The sequence below is a fragment of the Aphis gossypii genome, chromosome X (genome assembly GCF_020184175.1).
Source record: "Aphis gossypii isolate Hap1 chromosome X, ASM2018417v2, whole genome shotgun sequence".
Classification (NCBI taxonomy): Eukaryota; Metazoa; Arthropoda; class Insecta; order Hemiptera; family Aphididae; genus Aphis; species Aphis gossypii.
In genome coordinates this window covers 46,482,772-46,502,267 of record NC_065533.1, presented here as the reverse complement: position 1 = coordinate 46,502,267, position 19,496 = coordinate 46,482,772, and the positions used below count along the sequence as shown (strand labels likewise).

The 19,496-nt window shown below is 24.5% G+C and overlaps 2 protein-coding genes across 2 annotated transcripts; one reads left to right on the top strand and one right to left on the bottom strand.

The window, feature by feature from the left end:
• The first annotated feature begins 1,179 nt into the window (after positions 1 to 1,179).
• LOC114132802 (sphingomyelin phosphodiesterase 4) lies at positions 1,180 to 9,206 on the top strand. The gene is made up of 14 exons (XM_050206729.1): positions 1,180 to 1,554; positions 1,617 to 1,813; positions 2,420 to 2,563; positions 2,639 to 2,741; positions 2,958 to 3,189; positions 3,315 to 3,477; positions 4,709 to 4,809; positions 4,877 to 5,023; positions 5,096 to 5,258; positions 6,172 to 6,342; positions 7,039 to 7,254; positions 7,330 to 7,458; positions 7,516 to 7,656; positions 8,497 to 9,206. Exons 1-14 carry the CDS (start codon positions 1,512 to 1,514, stop codon positions 8,845 to 8,847), a joined length of 2,301 nt encoding a protein of 766 aa, XP_050062686.1. The 5' UTR covers positions 1,180 to 1,511; the 3' UTR covers positions 8,848 to 9,206.
• A 1,543-nt stretch (positions 9,207 to 10,749) lies between these two features.
• LOC114132803 (uncharacterized) lies at positions 10,750 to 19,063 on the bottom strand. The gene is made up of 7 exons (XM_050207935.1): positions 18,923 to 19,063; positions 18,753 to 18,832; positions 16,309 to 16,452; positions 14,760 to 15,002; positions 12,507 to 12,739; positions 11,077 to 11,209; positions 10,750 to 10,993 (listed from the first exon to the last, which is right to left on the bottom strand). The coding sequence occupies exons 1-7, from the start codon at positions 18,948 to 18,950 to the stop codon at positions 10,802 to 10,804; spliced, it is 1,053 nt and encodes a 350-aa protein (XP_050063892.1). The 5' UTR covers positions 18,951 to 19,063; the 3' UTR covers positions 10,750 to 10,801.
• Between the last annotated feature and the right edge of the window lie 433 nt (positions 19,064 to 19,496).

Sequence of the window (19,496 nt, the reverse complement as noted above, 5' to 3'; positions counted from 1 at the left end):
ATTTAACATATTTCATTATTTTTTATAGGAATTTTCATATTTTAGGTATAAGAACTTTTATATTATGCATATTTTATAAATTTAACAAGTTTTTTTTTTTTACAAATTTATAACAAAAAAAAAATATATTAAATATATGATAACCAAAATTCTAAATTTTATATTATTTGATAATATTAATTAATTCTTTAATGGCTATTTCAGTACTGATTCAGTGAAATATTTTAATTTCTAATCCACCAATACTAACTTTATTTGAAAATATTAGACTAATAAACAATTTTTTTTTGTGTTAAATTTATTATTTTTTTCTATTTTTCAATACTTATTTATTAATAAGTATTGAATTATTTTATTACTAAAAACTTTGTTATTATATAACGTTGAAAAAAAAACTACAAATTATTTTTTAATTTAAACTCAGTCAATGTCTTCTTTCAAAATACGTTGCATTTAACTCATCAATTATTACTTGTTCTAAATTAATGCAATAACTTATAGTCAAAAAAATGTTCAAAAAGTTGTACCATTGAAACAGGAATTAGATACAAAATAATGCTGGCATGAAAATGATAATTTTATACATACTTTTAATTTTTGAAACAAATATATACTTTTGAAAATACCTAGAAATTATGGATAAACAAATTTTTATGGTTTTCTAGTGGCCTAATAATATAGACTTGTTTTACATTGTTCTGTGGTACTACTACATTTGAAATGTGGTGGTGTAAGTGGTACATTTACACCACTCAATTAACTAATCATCACTGATGCGAAGTACCATGGAAATGGAAATGCATAATAAATATTAATAATGTTAGATGCTTTTATTCTGTTTATATTATTCTCATGGTCAATAGATATAGCACAGAATTAAAGTTGCACTAGAGAAGTGGAATCTGGTTTAGTGAAGTTTACAGAAAGAACTATAGTTAAACTGTTTTTATTTAGTGTGTAGGTGAACGGAACGATAATCGACCATATTATAAATTATTACGATTAGGTATTAAATTTTCAATTTTGTTATAATATGTATTATCAAAGAACAAACGTATTATCATATATTATTATCAAGTGATAACAATAATTAACTAACGGCGACCAAACGACCGTGATAAACAAAGACGGTTTGAGGTTACGAACATCGCTCTCATGATATTATGAAAAAGACGCCTGCCCGGCCGTTTATTCTGTGATAAGCCATAGTGACATACTGGCGTTCCTTTCATAACGATTGACCAACTGTTTAAAAAATGAAAAATGTATGTGTTTAACAATAATACTATATAACACTCTATCATGCATTTGTGCATCGTATAACGCGTTCCATTTCGAATCGTCGGTTGTCTGACACACAATTAAACAACAGCAAAAACTATACAACTATAGTTAAAAAAATTATTAGCGATCTACACCTTTGATGACCAGTAAATTTTCTTGTGCACGTACGAAACCGATTACACAACTACGTTCGACTTGAATGTGTTTCGTTGTATTACAACAAAATCATGAATTCTCCGCTATTCTGTTACCCACCGGTGACCAATACCAGTAAGTGTATCGTTAATCATTATCTTGAAATTCTTATTTTAATATTTAAAATTATTTTATAGCGCTGTCATCAACACTATCAGCCTCTGTAGACTCGAACAAGTCCGGTTATTCGCTGATGGAGCGGATCAGAATGATCACGAGTTATATTGATGATGCGGACGAAAGAGATCTGTACAATATCTTTGTAGACATCATATTTGAAATTTTTGGACGGGGCTCCGATAAAGGATGGGCATTAGATAAACTGAAGACAAGAGTATGTAATTTTTTTTTAATTTTTATTAATATATTTTTATGTTATTCAGGTAAAATCAATTTGTTTGCTATTGAACTTTGAAAAAATTAAATAAATAAATCATTTTTGCCCAAATTTGTAAAGATTTAATCAAAGCAGCATATTAAATTTCAATGTAGTAAATATTTTTCAAACTAAAAACTACCTACATAATTTTTTTTTTTTAGGCAATATTTTGTCAATTATATTATATTAATATTTTATTCTAGTGGTTATTGTTTCACAATATTTTCTTTTATTCTTATGAATAAATATATTTGAGTTATTTAACAAACATATCAGACAAACAACAATTTTTAATTTTAATTAGACATTCTTTTTAAAAGTCAATGGTACTTTTTATGTAAATAATACTGGTTATTATTGTATTAAGTGAGTAAAAAAATAAGTATTCAGCCTTTAATATTTTAAATAATAGTTCTTAGTGTTTGCTAGTTTATTATGTAGTTAAAATTCTCTTTGGAAATTATTAGTGAGATCAAAATGAACATCTTATATTTAAATATTGACAATATTTTGCTATTATAACATGGAAGGCGTCTTATTGATAATAATTTATCATTACAGGTACGTGATGATCAAAAATACATTTGCCTAGAACCAGATAGCGCGTTTCACTTTTTATCTAGTAGTGGCCATATTTTTAAATTATGCTATAAGTTGTTGTCTAACAATTTGCTAAAATTTAATATTTACTTTTCTGATTTACCAGTAAGTTGACTTATTTATTATATACTACAGTATTAAAATATTTTTGGACTTATTTATTAATAAAATATATTTTAGGTTGAGCTTAGACAAAAAATTGATAGATCATTTGGGCAATCTTATTACGGTTCACGTTTTTTGTACCATGCTGATTCAATTTCACCCATTGGATTAAACTTGAGTATCCTTTTTATAAAATATTGATTGAAAGTATGTATAGTAATGATTTAATATGCTTTTGTTGTGTACAAATTATACAATTAAAATACTTCGAAACAAATTGTAAGGTTTTTGTTTACCTATTAGGATTTGGCTGTAAATCTATATTTTTTGTGTTATATTTGTATTATCATTTTTTTTCATTTACATTTAAATTTGTCTTTAACTTAAACATTAGATTCTTTTGAATACTATATGTTTCATTTTGCCATTTATGGGTTAAAGTTGACGTCTGATGAGATTTTTAATGACAATTATGATGCTAATGAACAATCTGTGTACAAATTGTTATGCTTAGAGTATCTTAATTTTTTTTTACCATTAGACAATTCGGCTTCTATGATTTTACCTCAAATTCAGTTCAATGTTTTATCACCAATTCCTAACCAAAACCAAAATTCAAGTACGAGGTATGTTTAAAGCAATGTTTAATACTAAATTTGTTTTTTCATTTAAAAAAAAATGTAATGTATTTTATGTTGTTCTATCGCCATCAAACATTATGATTATAATTTATTATGTGTTTATATTTTAGTAAATTATTGAACTTCATAAAAAAAGATGTCGCTTCTAATGATTTATTAACTGATAAAATGTTAAGTTCATCTTGGATGTTGACATCAGAAGCAACCTGGCGAAGTGAAGTAGTAGCATTTTTTTTTGCTGACATCTGGCTGAATTACAACTTGTTCAGTAATGTAAGTATATAATATTTGTTGCATTTTTTGGTATTATACAGTGTGTTCACTGTGTGTTCACCAATTTAGGGAACATTGAATTTCTCGGCCGGATTTTTTTTTTACAAACTTGACTGAATAAGAGCCATGTCAATTTTAATAAATAATATATTTTTTATATTATTTTAAAAAATTTACAAAATCATTTGAAATTAGTTCTTATTGGTTACTTTTTGAATATTTGTACTTTTTTTTTTTTTAGGAGTGTTATAAACAAGACTTACATAATATGAGTAAAAAATTATAACACTTCTAAAAAAAATACGTACAAATATTCAAAAAGTAATCAATAAGAACTAATTTTAAATGATTTTATAAAAATTTTTAAAATAATACAAAAATGTATTATTTATTAAAATTGACATGGCTCTTATTCAGTCAATTTTGAATTTAGAATCATAATTGATACATCAAAATTGCTTTAAAAAAATAGGCCTATATGAATATGGTGTTCAAAATAGGTGTTGTTTTTCAAAAAAAATAGTTTGTACTGAGTTTGTGCAGACCAAAATTTCAAGAAATTTTGAAATGTATCGAAAAATGTGTCTTTATATACCACCAGTTTGAAAAAAAAATTGATTTATTCCAAAAATTCCGGCCAAGAAATTCAGAGTTCCCTAAATTGGTGAACACCCTGTATATATATATCTTAATTTTAAAATGCTCAAAACTCGCTTAACTTAGCAGTCTTTACGATGTAAGCACTATGTTGAGATTTAAATATGCTTAGGTGCTACCATTGGCTAGTGTATTTACTTTGTCTAAATTATAAATAAATAATAAATAATTAAGATAATTTTATTTAAGTAAAGTTTTTAAATCATTACTTATATATTTATTGAATTTCTTCAATACATATTTATGTACATACAAAAAAATATTCAATGATAACTTGCTTTTTAAATGAATTATCTAGTTTCAATATTTATTCATTTGTAAATCATATGCAACTGAAACCTTTTATTAAAATTAAAAATTTAATCACGGTTGTGAAACAAACTTCATTAAACTATAAAATAAATATTGATAACAAATCACCAGGTGGTCACATAGTCCACTAGTTTCTGATCGTTACCTTAGGGCTTGATATTTTATTCTTTCTATTTATTATTTATTATTTTTTATCTATTGAAAAATCAATGTCATTATTAATAAGTTTTTCTTAATACTTTTATTTTTATTATATTTCTAGGTACCATGCATCGATTTAACAAAGCTTATAAGATGTTTCATAAAACATTTACATTTATATTCAAACTGTGCTAAATATCTGCCAGTAGACAATTTGAAACTGTAAGTTTATTTTTATGTTAGTAGTTAATTGATATAGTATTAAACAGTATATTAAACACTTTTTCAGAATATTGATGTCTCGTCATGGTATTCAAATCTATCAGTATTTATCATATTATATGGTTAATTGGCCACAGGATTTCTCATTTCGCCTTTTGCTTGAGAATTGGCTTTGTTTTATTCAACCTTGGCGTTATGATGATTTATCTAAGCAGTAATATATTAAAACTACATTTAAATTTTATAGGTACATTCAAATATATTGAGATTCTTTTTTATTGTTCAGGCAATGTTCTATCACAGAGTTAGAAATGAATGATAAATGGAGAATTTTTGTAATAAGAAATTTATTATGTTATACCAAATTATTTTATCTTGCTATAAAAAGATTCAGTTGTATTGATGTGTGTTCACCAAGATATTCAATTATGGTTTATCGGATGCTAAAGGTGAATAATATGTTTTAATAATTTACTAATTAAAAAATGAATAATTAATTACTTTATTTAAAAAAAAATACTTTAATAATATATGTTACGGTAAATGATGTTAAACGGAAATATATATTATTTGCCTTGTTTATTAATGTTATTGACTAAATATATGGTAATTATCATTATAAACTGAATAATCAGGTTAACAATAAAATATGCCGGTAATTATTATTTAAGATCAGATACCTCGAGATAGGAAACTCAATTCTTATAATATGAAAAACAATACACATAAGTATTTCGAAAAATAAAAACAATGCATTATTGTTTTTATTTATTTTATTTTACAAGTGTTAATGCCTTGGCATTCACTGTTACACAAATTTTTACCCCTGCGACAGGCACAACATTTATTGTTGCAACCAGTCTTGGAATGGCTGCGCTGGTATTACAAGCTACTTTTTAAACACATTTTTGATTTTCTAATTTGTTTAATAAGATAACTATAATCCTTAGTACACAATTAAGAGTTATTATTATCCTATTTGTTTAGAAGGATATTTTTAATTTTCTCATTTAAAATTGTATAAGTAGTTTGTATGTCAATCACCATTTCAAATTTTTATGTACGACAATAGTTTTATACATTCTAGAGTATAATGAGCTATATAATTTTTCATTAGGTATGATATTTTCAGATGTAGCAGCCACCTTAATGTGGTACTTTAAGAATCTATTTTATAAATTATAACCAATATTTCTTATTTCATAGTTATTTATGTTATTCATTAAAAAATAACAATAGTATCACATTCGTAGGTAAATAACGTTAAGTTATTTTCCAATATAAAATAATTTACCATAATATATATTATTCATATATATATAAAATACGCATGGATTTATTATTTTTATTATTATGTTAAAGGTTTTTACCCACCCATATTTATTGAAAATGGTACTTGATATAGAAAATATGTATATAAGCAACCAACCACAAAAAAAAAAATGGAATACATTATTGACTGAATGTTTACTTGAGGCTGAAGGTCCATTGTTTAAATATGAACTAATGTTTTCAGAAGAACGTAATCGTGAAGTAAATATTTATTTTTAACCATTTGATTTATTATTTATTTATCCAATTAATCACTTATTAGATTAAAGAAATAATAGTTTTATTGATAAAAATATGTTATTTTATTATTATTTTTTTTAATGTTTATGATTGTGTATAGCAAAATAATAATTTATCTAAAATTATAAAGAACTGATGTTTATACACTTTTTGTATATACATGATTTAAAATTATTTTTTATTTTTTAATGTAATATCTGTTTTAAATTATTTTATGTTTGTGGAATTTAATTTAATTTATTAAATAATTTTAAAAAAGCATAATATATATTTAAATATACTACTGAAAAATATTATTGTTATAATTGTATATTTCCACTGGTTATACTGCCATTATTATTTTTAATTTTTATTAGCATACTTTTTTTTATGTATTTGATACTAATTATGTATTTTATTGATTTATTTTTTTATTTTTCATTATTTTATCTACAACCATTACTTGTTATAATTCTGTATTTATTCATGAAAATGTAGCTAATTGAGCCAAAAGTGCCATCGTATAAGGTGACACTTTTAAATTCTTAAATTATACAATATTAATTCTATATTTTTAAATTAAAAATATAAATTTATTTTGAGCTAAAAATATTCAGTGATGATAAGTAGTTTTAATTATTAATTATGGTAACAATTTATTCTTATTTTATATTTCAGTATAAATTATTTTATTTGAAACTACAAAAGTCATTGGATCATGTTACTCTAGAATTGCGCCGCTTTCAAGAAGACCAAGTAGATAGAAATAATTTATCAATGTTGGAATTAATATTAACACCAAAGAAAAATAAAATGTCAGACTATACTCTTAATGAATGGACAGATATTGAAACTAATCTTAAATCATCATTAATTTTCATGGAGCAAATTATTGTAAGTGTATTATTTTATATTCATACATTTCAATTTAAAAATAATTTATTTAGGGTTGGTTTTTTAATATTTTAGAATGTTAATGTTACAACTACACCGATTATGGCTGATTTTTCAGCGTGGTCTATTTCTAGTGTGAGTGGAAATAACACAACTTCTAGCTTCTTCAATAAAAGTCATTCACTTCTTCAGTCTTTTGAACCTGTAAGTGAAATCAATATTTTATTTTCTATGATTGTATTAATTTATTTTTATTTTCAGAATAAAATGAATTTATCTTTTAAACCTGTAACTCGTGCAAAAGAATGGGAAATCGACCCAGATTATTTGGAAGCTTTGTCATATGAAAACTATTTTCTTGTCAATTTAAGCAAATTCTTAAGAAATACTGTAGAGTTATATGTAAGAAGTTCATTGTATTGATTTAAATTTAAAACTAATAGATTTAAATTTAGGTTTTATTTTTATTGAGAAGACTTCACGTTTATATTAATTAAATGTGTACTCATGACAAATTTGTGTTCAGCAAAACCAATTTCGTGTGATTAAATTTGATATAACTGTAACTGGTGTAACTTATTAGCAAAGTTAAAAGGTGTACATAACCATACAACATAGATCTATGTGTAAAATATAGAAATTTAAAAAAAATCTATGATAAACACAAGTAAGTGTGAGTGGTTATTCACTTTAATATTAAAGCAATCTAGTATCTACACTAAAATTGGTTCTGCCAAACGCAAATATGCTATGATGTATACTTGTTAAGTGAAGATAGCATAAAGGGAATGATATTTTCCTAAATAGCATTGACTACATAAAATTCCAATTTCATTGACTACATTTAAACATAAATTTATAAAGTATCTCAGTATGGAAAAAAAATATTTAATAGTAGTACAGTTTTAATTTATGTAAGCATAATTTGTTACTATTAATTATATAAAATTTTTAACCAAAAATAAGTATTATTTTAATTTATTAATTCTTTAGTTGCTTTAATTATTTTCTTATAGATAAAAAAAAAATGATGACAATTTTTTGAGAAATATGCTTATTTATGCTTTTATACACTGTAAAATTGATCACTCAATCCTTAAAAATATTATTTTGTTGAATAATATCTACTCATAATATATTCTAAATCTTAATTCATGTTATTACATCATTAGGATGTCACATACTGTACTAATACATTATAAGAAATTTTGAATCAAATGATAATTTTAATTTACTTTTCAGTTTAATTCAAACATACTACGTTTATCAACAGAAAATTCTATTTTTGCGGGCATTCTACGTCAAGCATTAATAAGAAAACCAATTAAGATATTTTCATACGAACCTAGAAATGATGGATCTGGAAAACGTGTCAGAACACCTAAAATTCTTCCACCTACAATCAGTTTTCGCTGGATGGCATCATACTTTACGATTTTTTGGATTTTAGTTTTGTTGTTATTTACTTTGGTATTTAACAACATTGGCTTCTGGATAGGCCTGTTCTTTGTCTTTTATATTATATATTTATGTCTTAAATATTTATTTGGGTATGCACCACCATTCAAGTGGGACAATATTCATGAAGACTAGTGCTCTATTGCTAATGTCATTTTTAAGTTATATAACTAAATTTGTACTGAATTTAAACTTATACTTATGATTATTATTTTTATACATTTGTATTGTTTTACAACCTGAAATTTAGTTAAATGTGTGCATCTTTCTTGATTAAAAACTTTATCTTACAGTCATATAATTAGTTAAGATAAAATTTTGTTTTGAATGACACTTTCCTATTAATTTTATTAATTATAATAAAAATTTTTTTTATGTTTATGTACCTTTTAAATGTTAATACAAATTGTTGGTATGTATATTTTTATCTATGTATAACACAATGTGTGTATGTTTGTATACAATATATCCACAATTCATATTACTTTGTAAAATGTTTCTAATTTTTACTTTAAATTATATGATGAATAGTAATAAAATTGAAATAGTTTTAAAAATAGCATTGACAATATTGTCATCTAGAGTATTCAGTAAATATTTTAATCGAAAGCAAAAAATAAAATATCTAAAATTTAATTAATTTGTAAGCATTGCAAACTGTCAGTTATTTCAATTAAAATGTATCAATATTTTGTTATTCATACTGATGGCCAAAAACTGGTTTAAATTTGGTATTTTTTCCAATTGAGATTGATTAGAATACTTTTTCAAATTTTGTTCCCAACTTCTATTAATATGGTTTAAGTATGGTACTTAAATTATTCATTATTTGAAGTTGTAATTAAAAAATGTAAAATAGGTATTGTAAAGCATCTATAAGCCTATATAACTAAGTAAATTTCATTATGTTTTTTGATATTAATATCAAAGAAATGTATTTTATTAGTAGAAGTAATACAGTTGGTTGATTTAATTTTTGCCAAAAATGTTGCAATTTCATTAACATTGATTTTTCTATTAACATATTCAATTTGACAACTTAATTTACTTAACTAAACACAATATTCTACAATTATTAAACAAACAATTAGACAGAGAAAATAAAATTGTTAGATAACAAATAACATTGCATTCATTATATTATTAATTATTAAATAGTATAGTATACATTTATATAGTATATTATTAACTATTGATTCAAAAGAAAAAAAAGAAATATCATCCTTACCGTTTTTATTTTCGGAGAGCATAAATACAATAAAATACCACTGTTGAAAATTACTATGGCTACCCATTATTCAGCTAAAATAACCAATAGGTCATATTGTACAAATAGTTCACTAATTATTTATTCGTAGATTGGTACTATTTATTGGAGTTTTTTTTTTTTTAACATAATTATAGTTAGACTAATTAGTAATTACTAAGTGACCACTAAAAGAGGAATAACATATTTTTTACATAATATACTATATAGTATAGTGAAAATAGATTTAGCACGATATTATACTTATTTTTTGATCAACAACAAGTAAACGAAATCATTAAAAATGTTTTTCTATTTAGTAAAAATTATATTATTGTTAAAAATTACAAACTTTTTTTATTGTAATTTCTAATAGATTTTCAAATATCAAATTGTTTTATAAATAGTAATTGTTAATGGAATGAATAAAAGTTGATAGGTATTAATTTTTAGCCATTTCGGAAATGTTAAGATCTTCATTTTTTCAAGTGTTCAGCCACAAATGTAGTAGGTAATAGATAATAAATAAATTTACAAGAACTCGATTAGATGAGAAAAATGTATACCTAGTTACTAATGGTGTTAGTGTATAATATTAACAAAAAAAAATATAAATGTCTGGTGCATGAACAAGTTCAGTTATCTTGAAATTGTTAGGAATTAATATTAAATGTAATATATCATTATAACACCATCGTCCATGAGTATCCTTAGAACTTAAAATAGGTATATTAATATTCATGGACTATAATAATTATACCCTTATACTGTTAATGTATTGTTTCTTGTAATATTAGTAACGATAGTTTTAATGATAATTCATAAAATATTTGTACACAATTATTAAGCCTGGTCGCCACAGCCGTGTAGGAAATGGCCGGTCTTGAGTTTCTCTTGTAGGGACTGAACTCTTCGTAAAACTTTGGATAACTGTATAGTTGTCGTTTCCTTAGGTCTTGGATCTTCGTTTGCTTTAATATCGGCCAAAAGATTTGATGACGAATTCGATACTTCATCCGTGTTCACAAAGGCCGCCTAAAATAATCAAACGTATGCGTGTGTTTAAAGTATATAATTTTATAGGTTCACTGAAATTTGATTGTTTTTAATGTCTTTACTTCTTTATACACATCAATAGCATCTCCGACTTTGGATTGTAATGCGTTAATTTGGTCTTCAGTATCAAGTAATATCGGTATAAGATTTTTGTTTTGATTCCGAATATGTTGATCGTATAGTTTATTGTATTTTCTAATTATATAGAGTAATATCTACGTCAATTATTTAAGTAGGTAGGTAGGTACCTAATAATCTATTAGGTATGTATGATGATTGAAACGTATTATTACATTAATAAAATCTCGATGAAAAAAATATATAATTATACCTCGAATAATTGTCAAGTCTGGGTAAGTTGGTAAAAAAAACTAACTAGGTAGGTATATAGAAACTTAAAAAGTTTTAAATATAGTAAATTGACTATAAGTTAATTGATTAACATAGGTACCAACTAAGTTAGAAAAAAATATTCTAATAAGGACTTCTATAAGGACTTGCGATAACGGCGACTGTCTATTGTGTGTTATTAAATAGGTATTAACCGTTCAAATTGTTTGTATATTAATTATAATAAAGAAAATGCACAATATTTAGAACTAGAGAGTTTTTATAATAATATTATATTATTATTATATTTATCCTTTATTATATAGGCTCTCTATTTAGAACTATTGTGATGTGTGAAGGAAATAATAGCAGGATAAAATTAGTGCTTGACTAAACTTACAGGTAACTGCACAATGCATACTTAGCAGAGTTAGCTACTATAATGTACTCAATGGTCTTAAATCTCAATGACTAGGTTAAGTAGAGGTTGTGTAGGTACATTCAACATTTACAATTATACAGAAGAGCGCCTTTTCCGTTATTTTTTTTTAAACACAAGTTCTTGATAATCACGGCGAGTGAAGAGAAAACATAATTTTAAATAATATAAAATTGTGTGTAAAATTGTTGCTTTTTATCCAAATCAGATTTGATCAGGTAACGGAGTTAAGTGGTAGGTAGCATCACGCAATATCTTCCAAAAAAACTATTAAGAAACGCCAATTAAAAAATATATATATATAACAAAAAGTGTATCCTGTCAAAATGGTTTAGTTTTCTATAAATATTCTTATGACAAAGTATTACTATTGATATCGGCCCCCCAAGTCCCGGGTTAATGGATTTTCCGTGTGTGGGAAAATCTGAAAATTCTGCTCTTATAATAACACAGCTAAAAGATTTTAAAATTCAATTTTAAAAATGGTGTTTAAAAAAATATATAAGATAGTACAGAATAAAAATCATAGCATAATATGTTAATAAATTAGGTTTTCGTAATTCAGCTCCAATGACATCACTACTATAATACAAGTAAGTTCCTAAAATGCCGTATCACGCATGTATCTTCGAGGAAAATTAATTTAATATTTAAATGCTTGTTTTCAACAGCATACTTACTATACATATAGACAAATAGATAATCAATCAAAACAATACTTACTCTGTTAGCATTCGAAGTTCATTGTCCATTGCGTTTATAGTTAGTTTAAGCTCTTGCGTGTGTTTGGACAATAATTCGTAGTATTGTACGACTTTTGCTTTAGTGAAAGGGTTTTGAGGAGCTTCTATTGATTTATGTTTACGTTTTAAATGCATCATAAAAGGAGCCATTACTTTATGGTAACTGTCCATGGAACGATTCGGACAAGAACAAGAACTTTTTTGTTGGCCGCCCTAATTATTCAATTAATATAATGAACAATTAGTATTAATTTATCATGAACTGTGTACATAGCCATAGTTAAGTCCATCAATGTTATTGCATTTAAATTTAACATATTTGGCCTCAACACACAGACACACCACACACATAACATTTTTACTTGGTTTTAATTGTTTTAAATAATGTACTGATATTTGTATGGTAAATCAATTATTCATTTTAATAACTGTTTTAACAAACTATTGTTTTTTACGCATTATTTTAATTTAAATTTGATCCATAAAAATTAAAATCAATAGATGGTAATAGCGATTTAATAAATAGGTACCTACGGATATTTTAATTTTCATCCATAATTATTTTATTAAAACCTAAATTAATATTTATATTAATATAAGTAAATTAATTTTATTTTGTGTAGGGACAAAATATCAAACACCTTAGCGTAAAAATGTTTTCCTTTCATGAATTTATAAAATATAAATAATTAAATATTGAAATATGAATAGATCTAGGTACCTATCAATAAATATGAATGTATTGACGTGAGGTTGAATTTTGAATTCTATTTTTATTTTAGTATGTACCTAACTTATAATATTTAATAATAATTTTACAAGTCAATTTTAAAAATTATAAATATCATTCATCGTAGTATAAAACGTCTTATATTTTATGTCGTAAGAATTTTATTATATTTGTCAATTTGTGCACCTATTATATATATTCCTATATTGTGTATTATTTTGAATGGTTATCTATTTTGAATTGCCTAAAATAGCCTTATGTTTATGACTTTTATTAATATTTAGGTAAGTGGTATCACTATTCTGTGCATATTTTATATAAAATGTACATTATTAATATTAATAATAACAAAGGCAAAATAGGCATAATTTATTTTGTGCTTTTTCTTTTTTTTTTTTTTTTTGCTACTGCTCTGACTGTGCAATCATTTATTAAACATACACCCTACATCCACTCACAGATTTCGTACAGGCAATTTCAGATATTCGTGATAAAGTATGTAAATAATATGATGGTCGATGACAATTTTAATTTTTAAGATTATATTTCTAAATTCAAGGATGGCTAACAAACTCCAACATAAAAGAGTGAGCTATTTTCTTTCCCATTTTCATAATGAACAATATAAATTATTTCCATTTATCTTATAGACATAATTCTTAAATAACAGTTTAAACTGTAAACGCTGAATTAATCATGCATTGTATAATATATTCCTATAAGAATAAGTATAAGTGTATAAGTTTTGTATAAGTGAGTGATCGCAAACATTATTATTGATAATACCTTTTTTGTAGGTACTTATGTGATTCTACTGAAACTAACTGTAAAATTAAACTTTACCAACATTATTTTTAAACTTTAAGTTAAGACTACATTTTATTAAAATGACCAATGACATATATTTTATATTTTAACATTTTCAACTAAGACAATCAAAATATAACAATGCTTACAATGTTGTAGACTTTTATCATTTTTATTGTTTAAATGTTTAATAGTTTTCAATTTTGGTTCATAGATTGCATAGATATAGATCATGACAGTAATATTTTTATAAACTTGACATATTTTTTTTTCAGATAAAGCGTATTATATATAGTAATACATTTTCCGAACTATACAAAATCTAATAAATTAATTTTTAATTTGATATATTTTCATGATTTTTTTCATTTTAATATTATTGTTGAATTTTATATTAATTTTAGTGCCGGTAGAGTTAAAATTATTTTTATAGGTTAAAAAATGTACCAGTGAATTATCGTGGCATAATCTGATTCTAAAATCGACTATACTTGAAAATTGGTCCCTAGAACCCTAAATGTTTAATCATAACTATTGTGTAAGGCGAGTTTAAGAGTTTATATAGATCATATTTTCATGGTATTGAATACAGGTATTTTTCAATGTATTTACACTAGAATAATAGAATCTCCGCGACTCTGCCTACGAAATGTAGTTTACAAATTATTATTAATTACATGTTATAAGTTAAGTTACCTCACAATTATTTGTTATAGAGTCGGTTTGTTTCACTGCCCACGGGTTTAGATTTAAACCATTTTTGAAACTGTCCTCTTGAATTATAAATTTTTCTTCTGATATAACTGGGCAAATTTGCCCATCTGAAGATTGCTGCGATATTAAGCTCGTTCTGCTGTTTTTGTTCAATTTGGTTTCAATGAGAAAGTTATTAGATACATTCATTGAATCCAGATCATCATAACTTTGACCAGGGAATTGCTGAATTTTCATAATGATATTTATTATAAATAAACTCAACTAAAAAAAAATACTAATAATACAATAAGTACCTAGCTAAATAATAATGATACACCACTATCCTAAGAAGCTACAAGGCGATTGATCAGTTGAACAGATCATGGTCAGATTTAGTAGTGAAGGGGGGCTGATTTACAATTTGTATTGTAATTATTAAACGATAAATACAGAAAAACGTATTTAATATAAAAAAAAAAAATGACCTCATATTAAAAACGTATACCTACTAAATATGGACCTTTATTTTTCTATTTTTTAACATTTTGAATTAACATATAATAGGTAATATTTAATATGTTTATTAAAGTATAAATTATATATTAAAATTTAAAAAATATAATGAACACGTTATTCTAGATAAGATAAGTTTTCACTTTGTAGGAAAATTGATGGTTTTTATAATTTATTATGAGGTGAAAGTAGTAAAATTAAATAAGGTAAATAAATATAAATATATTATAGATATTTTTTTCATTATATAGGAATACAGTATAGGTATTAGGTACCAGTGGTCCTCAAATCCTCTTTTTGCGTAGATACCATTTAGGTATATTATTAATCAATAGCGTACCGCTACTACTACTAATGACTAAAAATAGAACAATCCAAATTCTACGATTAAATAGGTACTTTATATTTTAGTTAAATACGTTTATTTTAAATAATAAGGTAGTAAAATACTAATATATAATTTTTTTATTTATTAGTATTTTTAAAATAAGATATGAATTAAATAATAAATTTTCAATGAGATCAGAATCGAATATTTACTCTACACCATACGGCCTTCCACGTACCACCATGTAGTCTTTCGCGTAGGTACCACTAGTGATACTACGCGTACCACAGTATAAGAACCGCAGCGATATACTATATTATAATTTATAATATTAAATGATTTTAAATTTTAATAATTAAAACATGTATTATTATCTTTATTTATCTGTGGAACCCACAAAATATTTTATCCAAAGATCTCCAAACATCAAAATGATATTCATATACTATTTAATTAGGTACGTACTTGCAGATTTTTCTAAAAAATCGATTATTTATTATTATTTTACAATATACCTATCTTAAAATTGTACGAGCTTTTTTAAACACGATTTGTAATAATATACTAATATGAGACTCATTAGATAGGTAATTACTATTTTCCTAGACAGGTGTAGACTAAATAATTTGTATAACTTAATTGTTATTGTGATTACTGTTGTTAATATTTGTAGTTATAATTTTATAATATAACAATTAATATACTTACCTTTATCATGGACATTGTTGTTTGTATGTTTATACCCATATTATGACTTTTGTTAGCACTACTGGCACAAATAAATGGGATTTTTTTCACTTTGTTTTTTGTTTCTTTGAGAAGATTTTCATTATATACATCAAATTTGGATTCCTATAATTAATATTCTATGAGTAGTTTAAGATAGTTACGGTACTACGGTAGTATATTTTCATAAGGTAATAATAAGCACTTGAAATAATACCTAAAGACCATAACCAATATGAACACAGTATGACTATGTATTTTAAATTGCTAATAAATAGTCCAAAAATCAAAGCTATAATACCATAAAAAATATTATATAGAAAAATTAATTTACCAACTCTCACCACTGTGATTATATGTGTTATATCACCATAAATAAAATCTCTAACTTGTGAATTATTTCGATCAATTACTTACATTTTTAAAACCATTTATTTTTCATTATTAATATAGATGATTATTGATTATAAATTATCTGAAATAGGTACCTACTATAACTGATAAAGTGATATACCTTTATTCATTTTTTTAAATTAATACAATATTATACAATAAATTATTATAGTTAAGCTTAAATTGTATAAAAATTGTGTAAAAAATTGAAAATCCATTTTTACTATTTTATCTGTATTCATTTATGTGGTATTGTGTGGTATCACGAGCCACCACTGTATTATATAGATAATACCTAGATATATTTTGGATATATATAGTTATAAAAAAAAGCACGTAAGTGGGTACCGCTCTGCTGTACATTAGGTGTCGTGTGGATCACTATTATATATTATAGGAGTGTTAAATTTGAATCCAATGATAAGTATCATTAATCATTATATACGAAAAACGATTTTGAACGAAGATGATTTGTCAGCCTAGGATATAATTTCCAGTGGTTGGTGAAAAAGGTGGTTTATGTTTTAATGACTTGAATACACCAAAATTTAAGCTCTTTTATAATTATTGTAAGCTAAACTTATGAAAAATCTTGCATTCAATTTTCAATTCTAAACTACTTATGCAAAATTTTTTATGAATTATACCTACCACAAAATAATATGCAAATATTCATGATTTTGACGAATTTTTGTCAATATTTTAACTTCAATGCCAAAAAAAAAAATTTTGCCTATGTATTCTTATAGTTTTTTAATCACTATAAGAATAACTTATGGGAAACTTTGTATTAAATTTTCAAGTATTTTTACTCGGCCAAAAAATTTTTATCGACACTTCAAAAACAAAATTCTCATAAAAATCGAATATTTCAATGGTTTGTAAATAACTCAAAAAAAAGTCAAAATTTCTTGAAAATTTAACTTTATATATATATAACACTAACATTAAAATTTAGTAAAAATTTCAAGTATTTACAGTGATTAGTTTTTTAATTACAACCATATAAAAAAATCGATTTGGTCGAAAACTGGTTGTGCGTAAAAATTCCCGTGTTTCCGTCATTTTTTTTTTTGTTTTTCTCGATTTTTTTGAAAAATGTTGGAAAATGTTTTTTATTTCCATAATGCACCAAGGATATTCATTTTGCCATCGGAAATCACCCTTGAAGTTTTAAATTAAAGCATTATTTTGAATAGTTATACTGTACGCAGACACAAAAATAAAAAAACATACATCATTGTAAAATCAATACAGTTATCACTCCGTTCAGAATCTAAAATAATACTATTTATGAAATTTAAATTTAAATACCCATATTTATAATTATCTCGTGAAATATGTTTTATTAAATATTTTTAAATCTACTAAAAATCATGATGGATATGATCGTTTGTACGAATTAAATCTTTTTTATGATGGTATAGTATTCATAAAAATTGAGTACCTATTTTTTTGTTCATTTCTAGTTTTTAGTGTTTGTTATAATGAAATTTTTTCTGTCCTATCAATACCTATATTTTATGAGAACTTCAGTGCAATAATTGTTTTATCCCGCAGACCCACTAAAAAATTATTGAATATAAATTGTTTTAACATATTTTTCATGTTGATTTTCTATTTTATATCATTATTTGAATTTTTGTGAGAGAATATCTATAAAAATTATAATAATAATATTCGAAAATATTCTTCTTCCTTTTTTCTGTATTTGTGATTTTATTCTAAAATTACTCTAAAATATAAAATAATAATTTTACATGAACTCGTTTTATTTGTGTTTTGCGTGAGCCATTGAGAGAAAACAAATTGCATTATGGCATCCTACTATACATATTTATCTTCTATTTACCGAGTATTTTTTACATGAGTATACTTTATAAATGATTATAGATAGGTACTCGCCGCAGCTTCTACTGCAGCTGTATGCGCCTTCAGCAAACTAGTAATTAGGTAGTAAATAGGACGTACCTATAAACCTAACAGTTTAACTTGTTTCATATTTTGGTATAGGAAATTACATGTTTCATTACTTTTTTGTTCAACCTGAGAGCCGACTCAGATCCATAAATTCTTCGTTTAGAAGCGATTTTTTCCAATTTGCTGCAGCAGTCTTAATAAGTGAAATAATAATAAATTAGAATATGGTTTAAATATTAGATCTTAATTCTTAAAATGTAAAAATTAGCGCATAATAGTTAACCTGTATAGTTTATCACGTTTTTGTTCATTTTCAAAAATATTATGTTGTAAAGGCAATTGACTATTATATTAGTAATCAGATTAATAAAATCAAAAAAACTATTGGCACAAAAGTTATCAACAATGCAAAATAAAAATGTACAAACAAACAGTTGCTATCTAAATGTACCTACATGGATTTACTCATGATTATGATTACATTTTAGTTATTTTATTGTATTAATAATTATATCTACGTTAACAAGTTTTTTTATTATGTAGAATATTATATAGTATTATATTATAATATTTTATTATTCACATTACTTTATGTCTCATTAAGCAAATAAAAGTAGTTTAGAATTAAAAAAAGTTATTTAATTTGCACTTAAAATGTGTGGGCAAACTCGCAGAGGTTAGGCCCGTTTCACATGGACGCGTATCGTACGCGACGTATCATATGTGCGCGTTTTTAGTTAATGCTCGGGACCCGAGAAAATACGTGCGGTAAGCTAGTTAAAGTATATTCTAATATTTATGTAGGTAGTTTTACTATTCCTATATACCGAACCATATCCGTGGCCTTTTCCCAATAG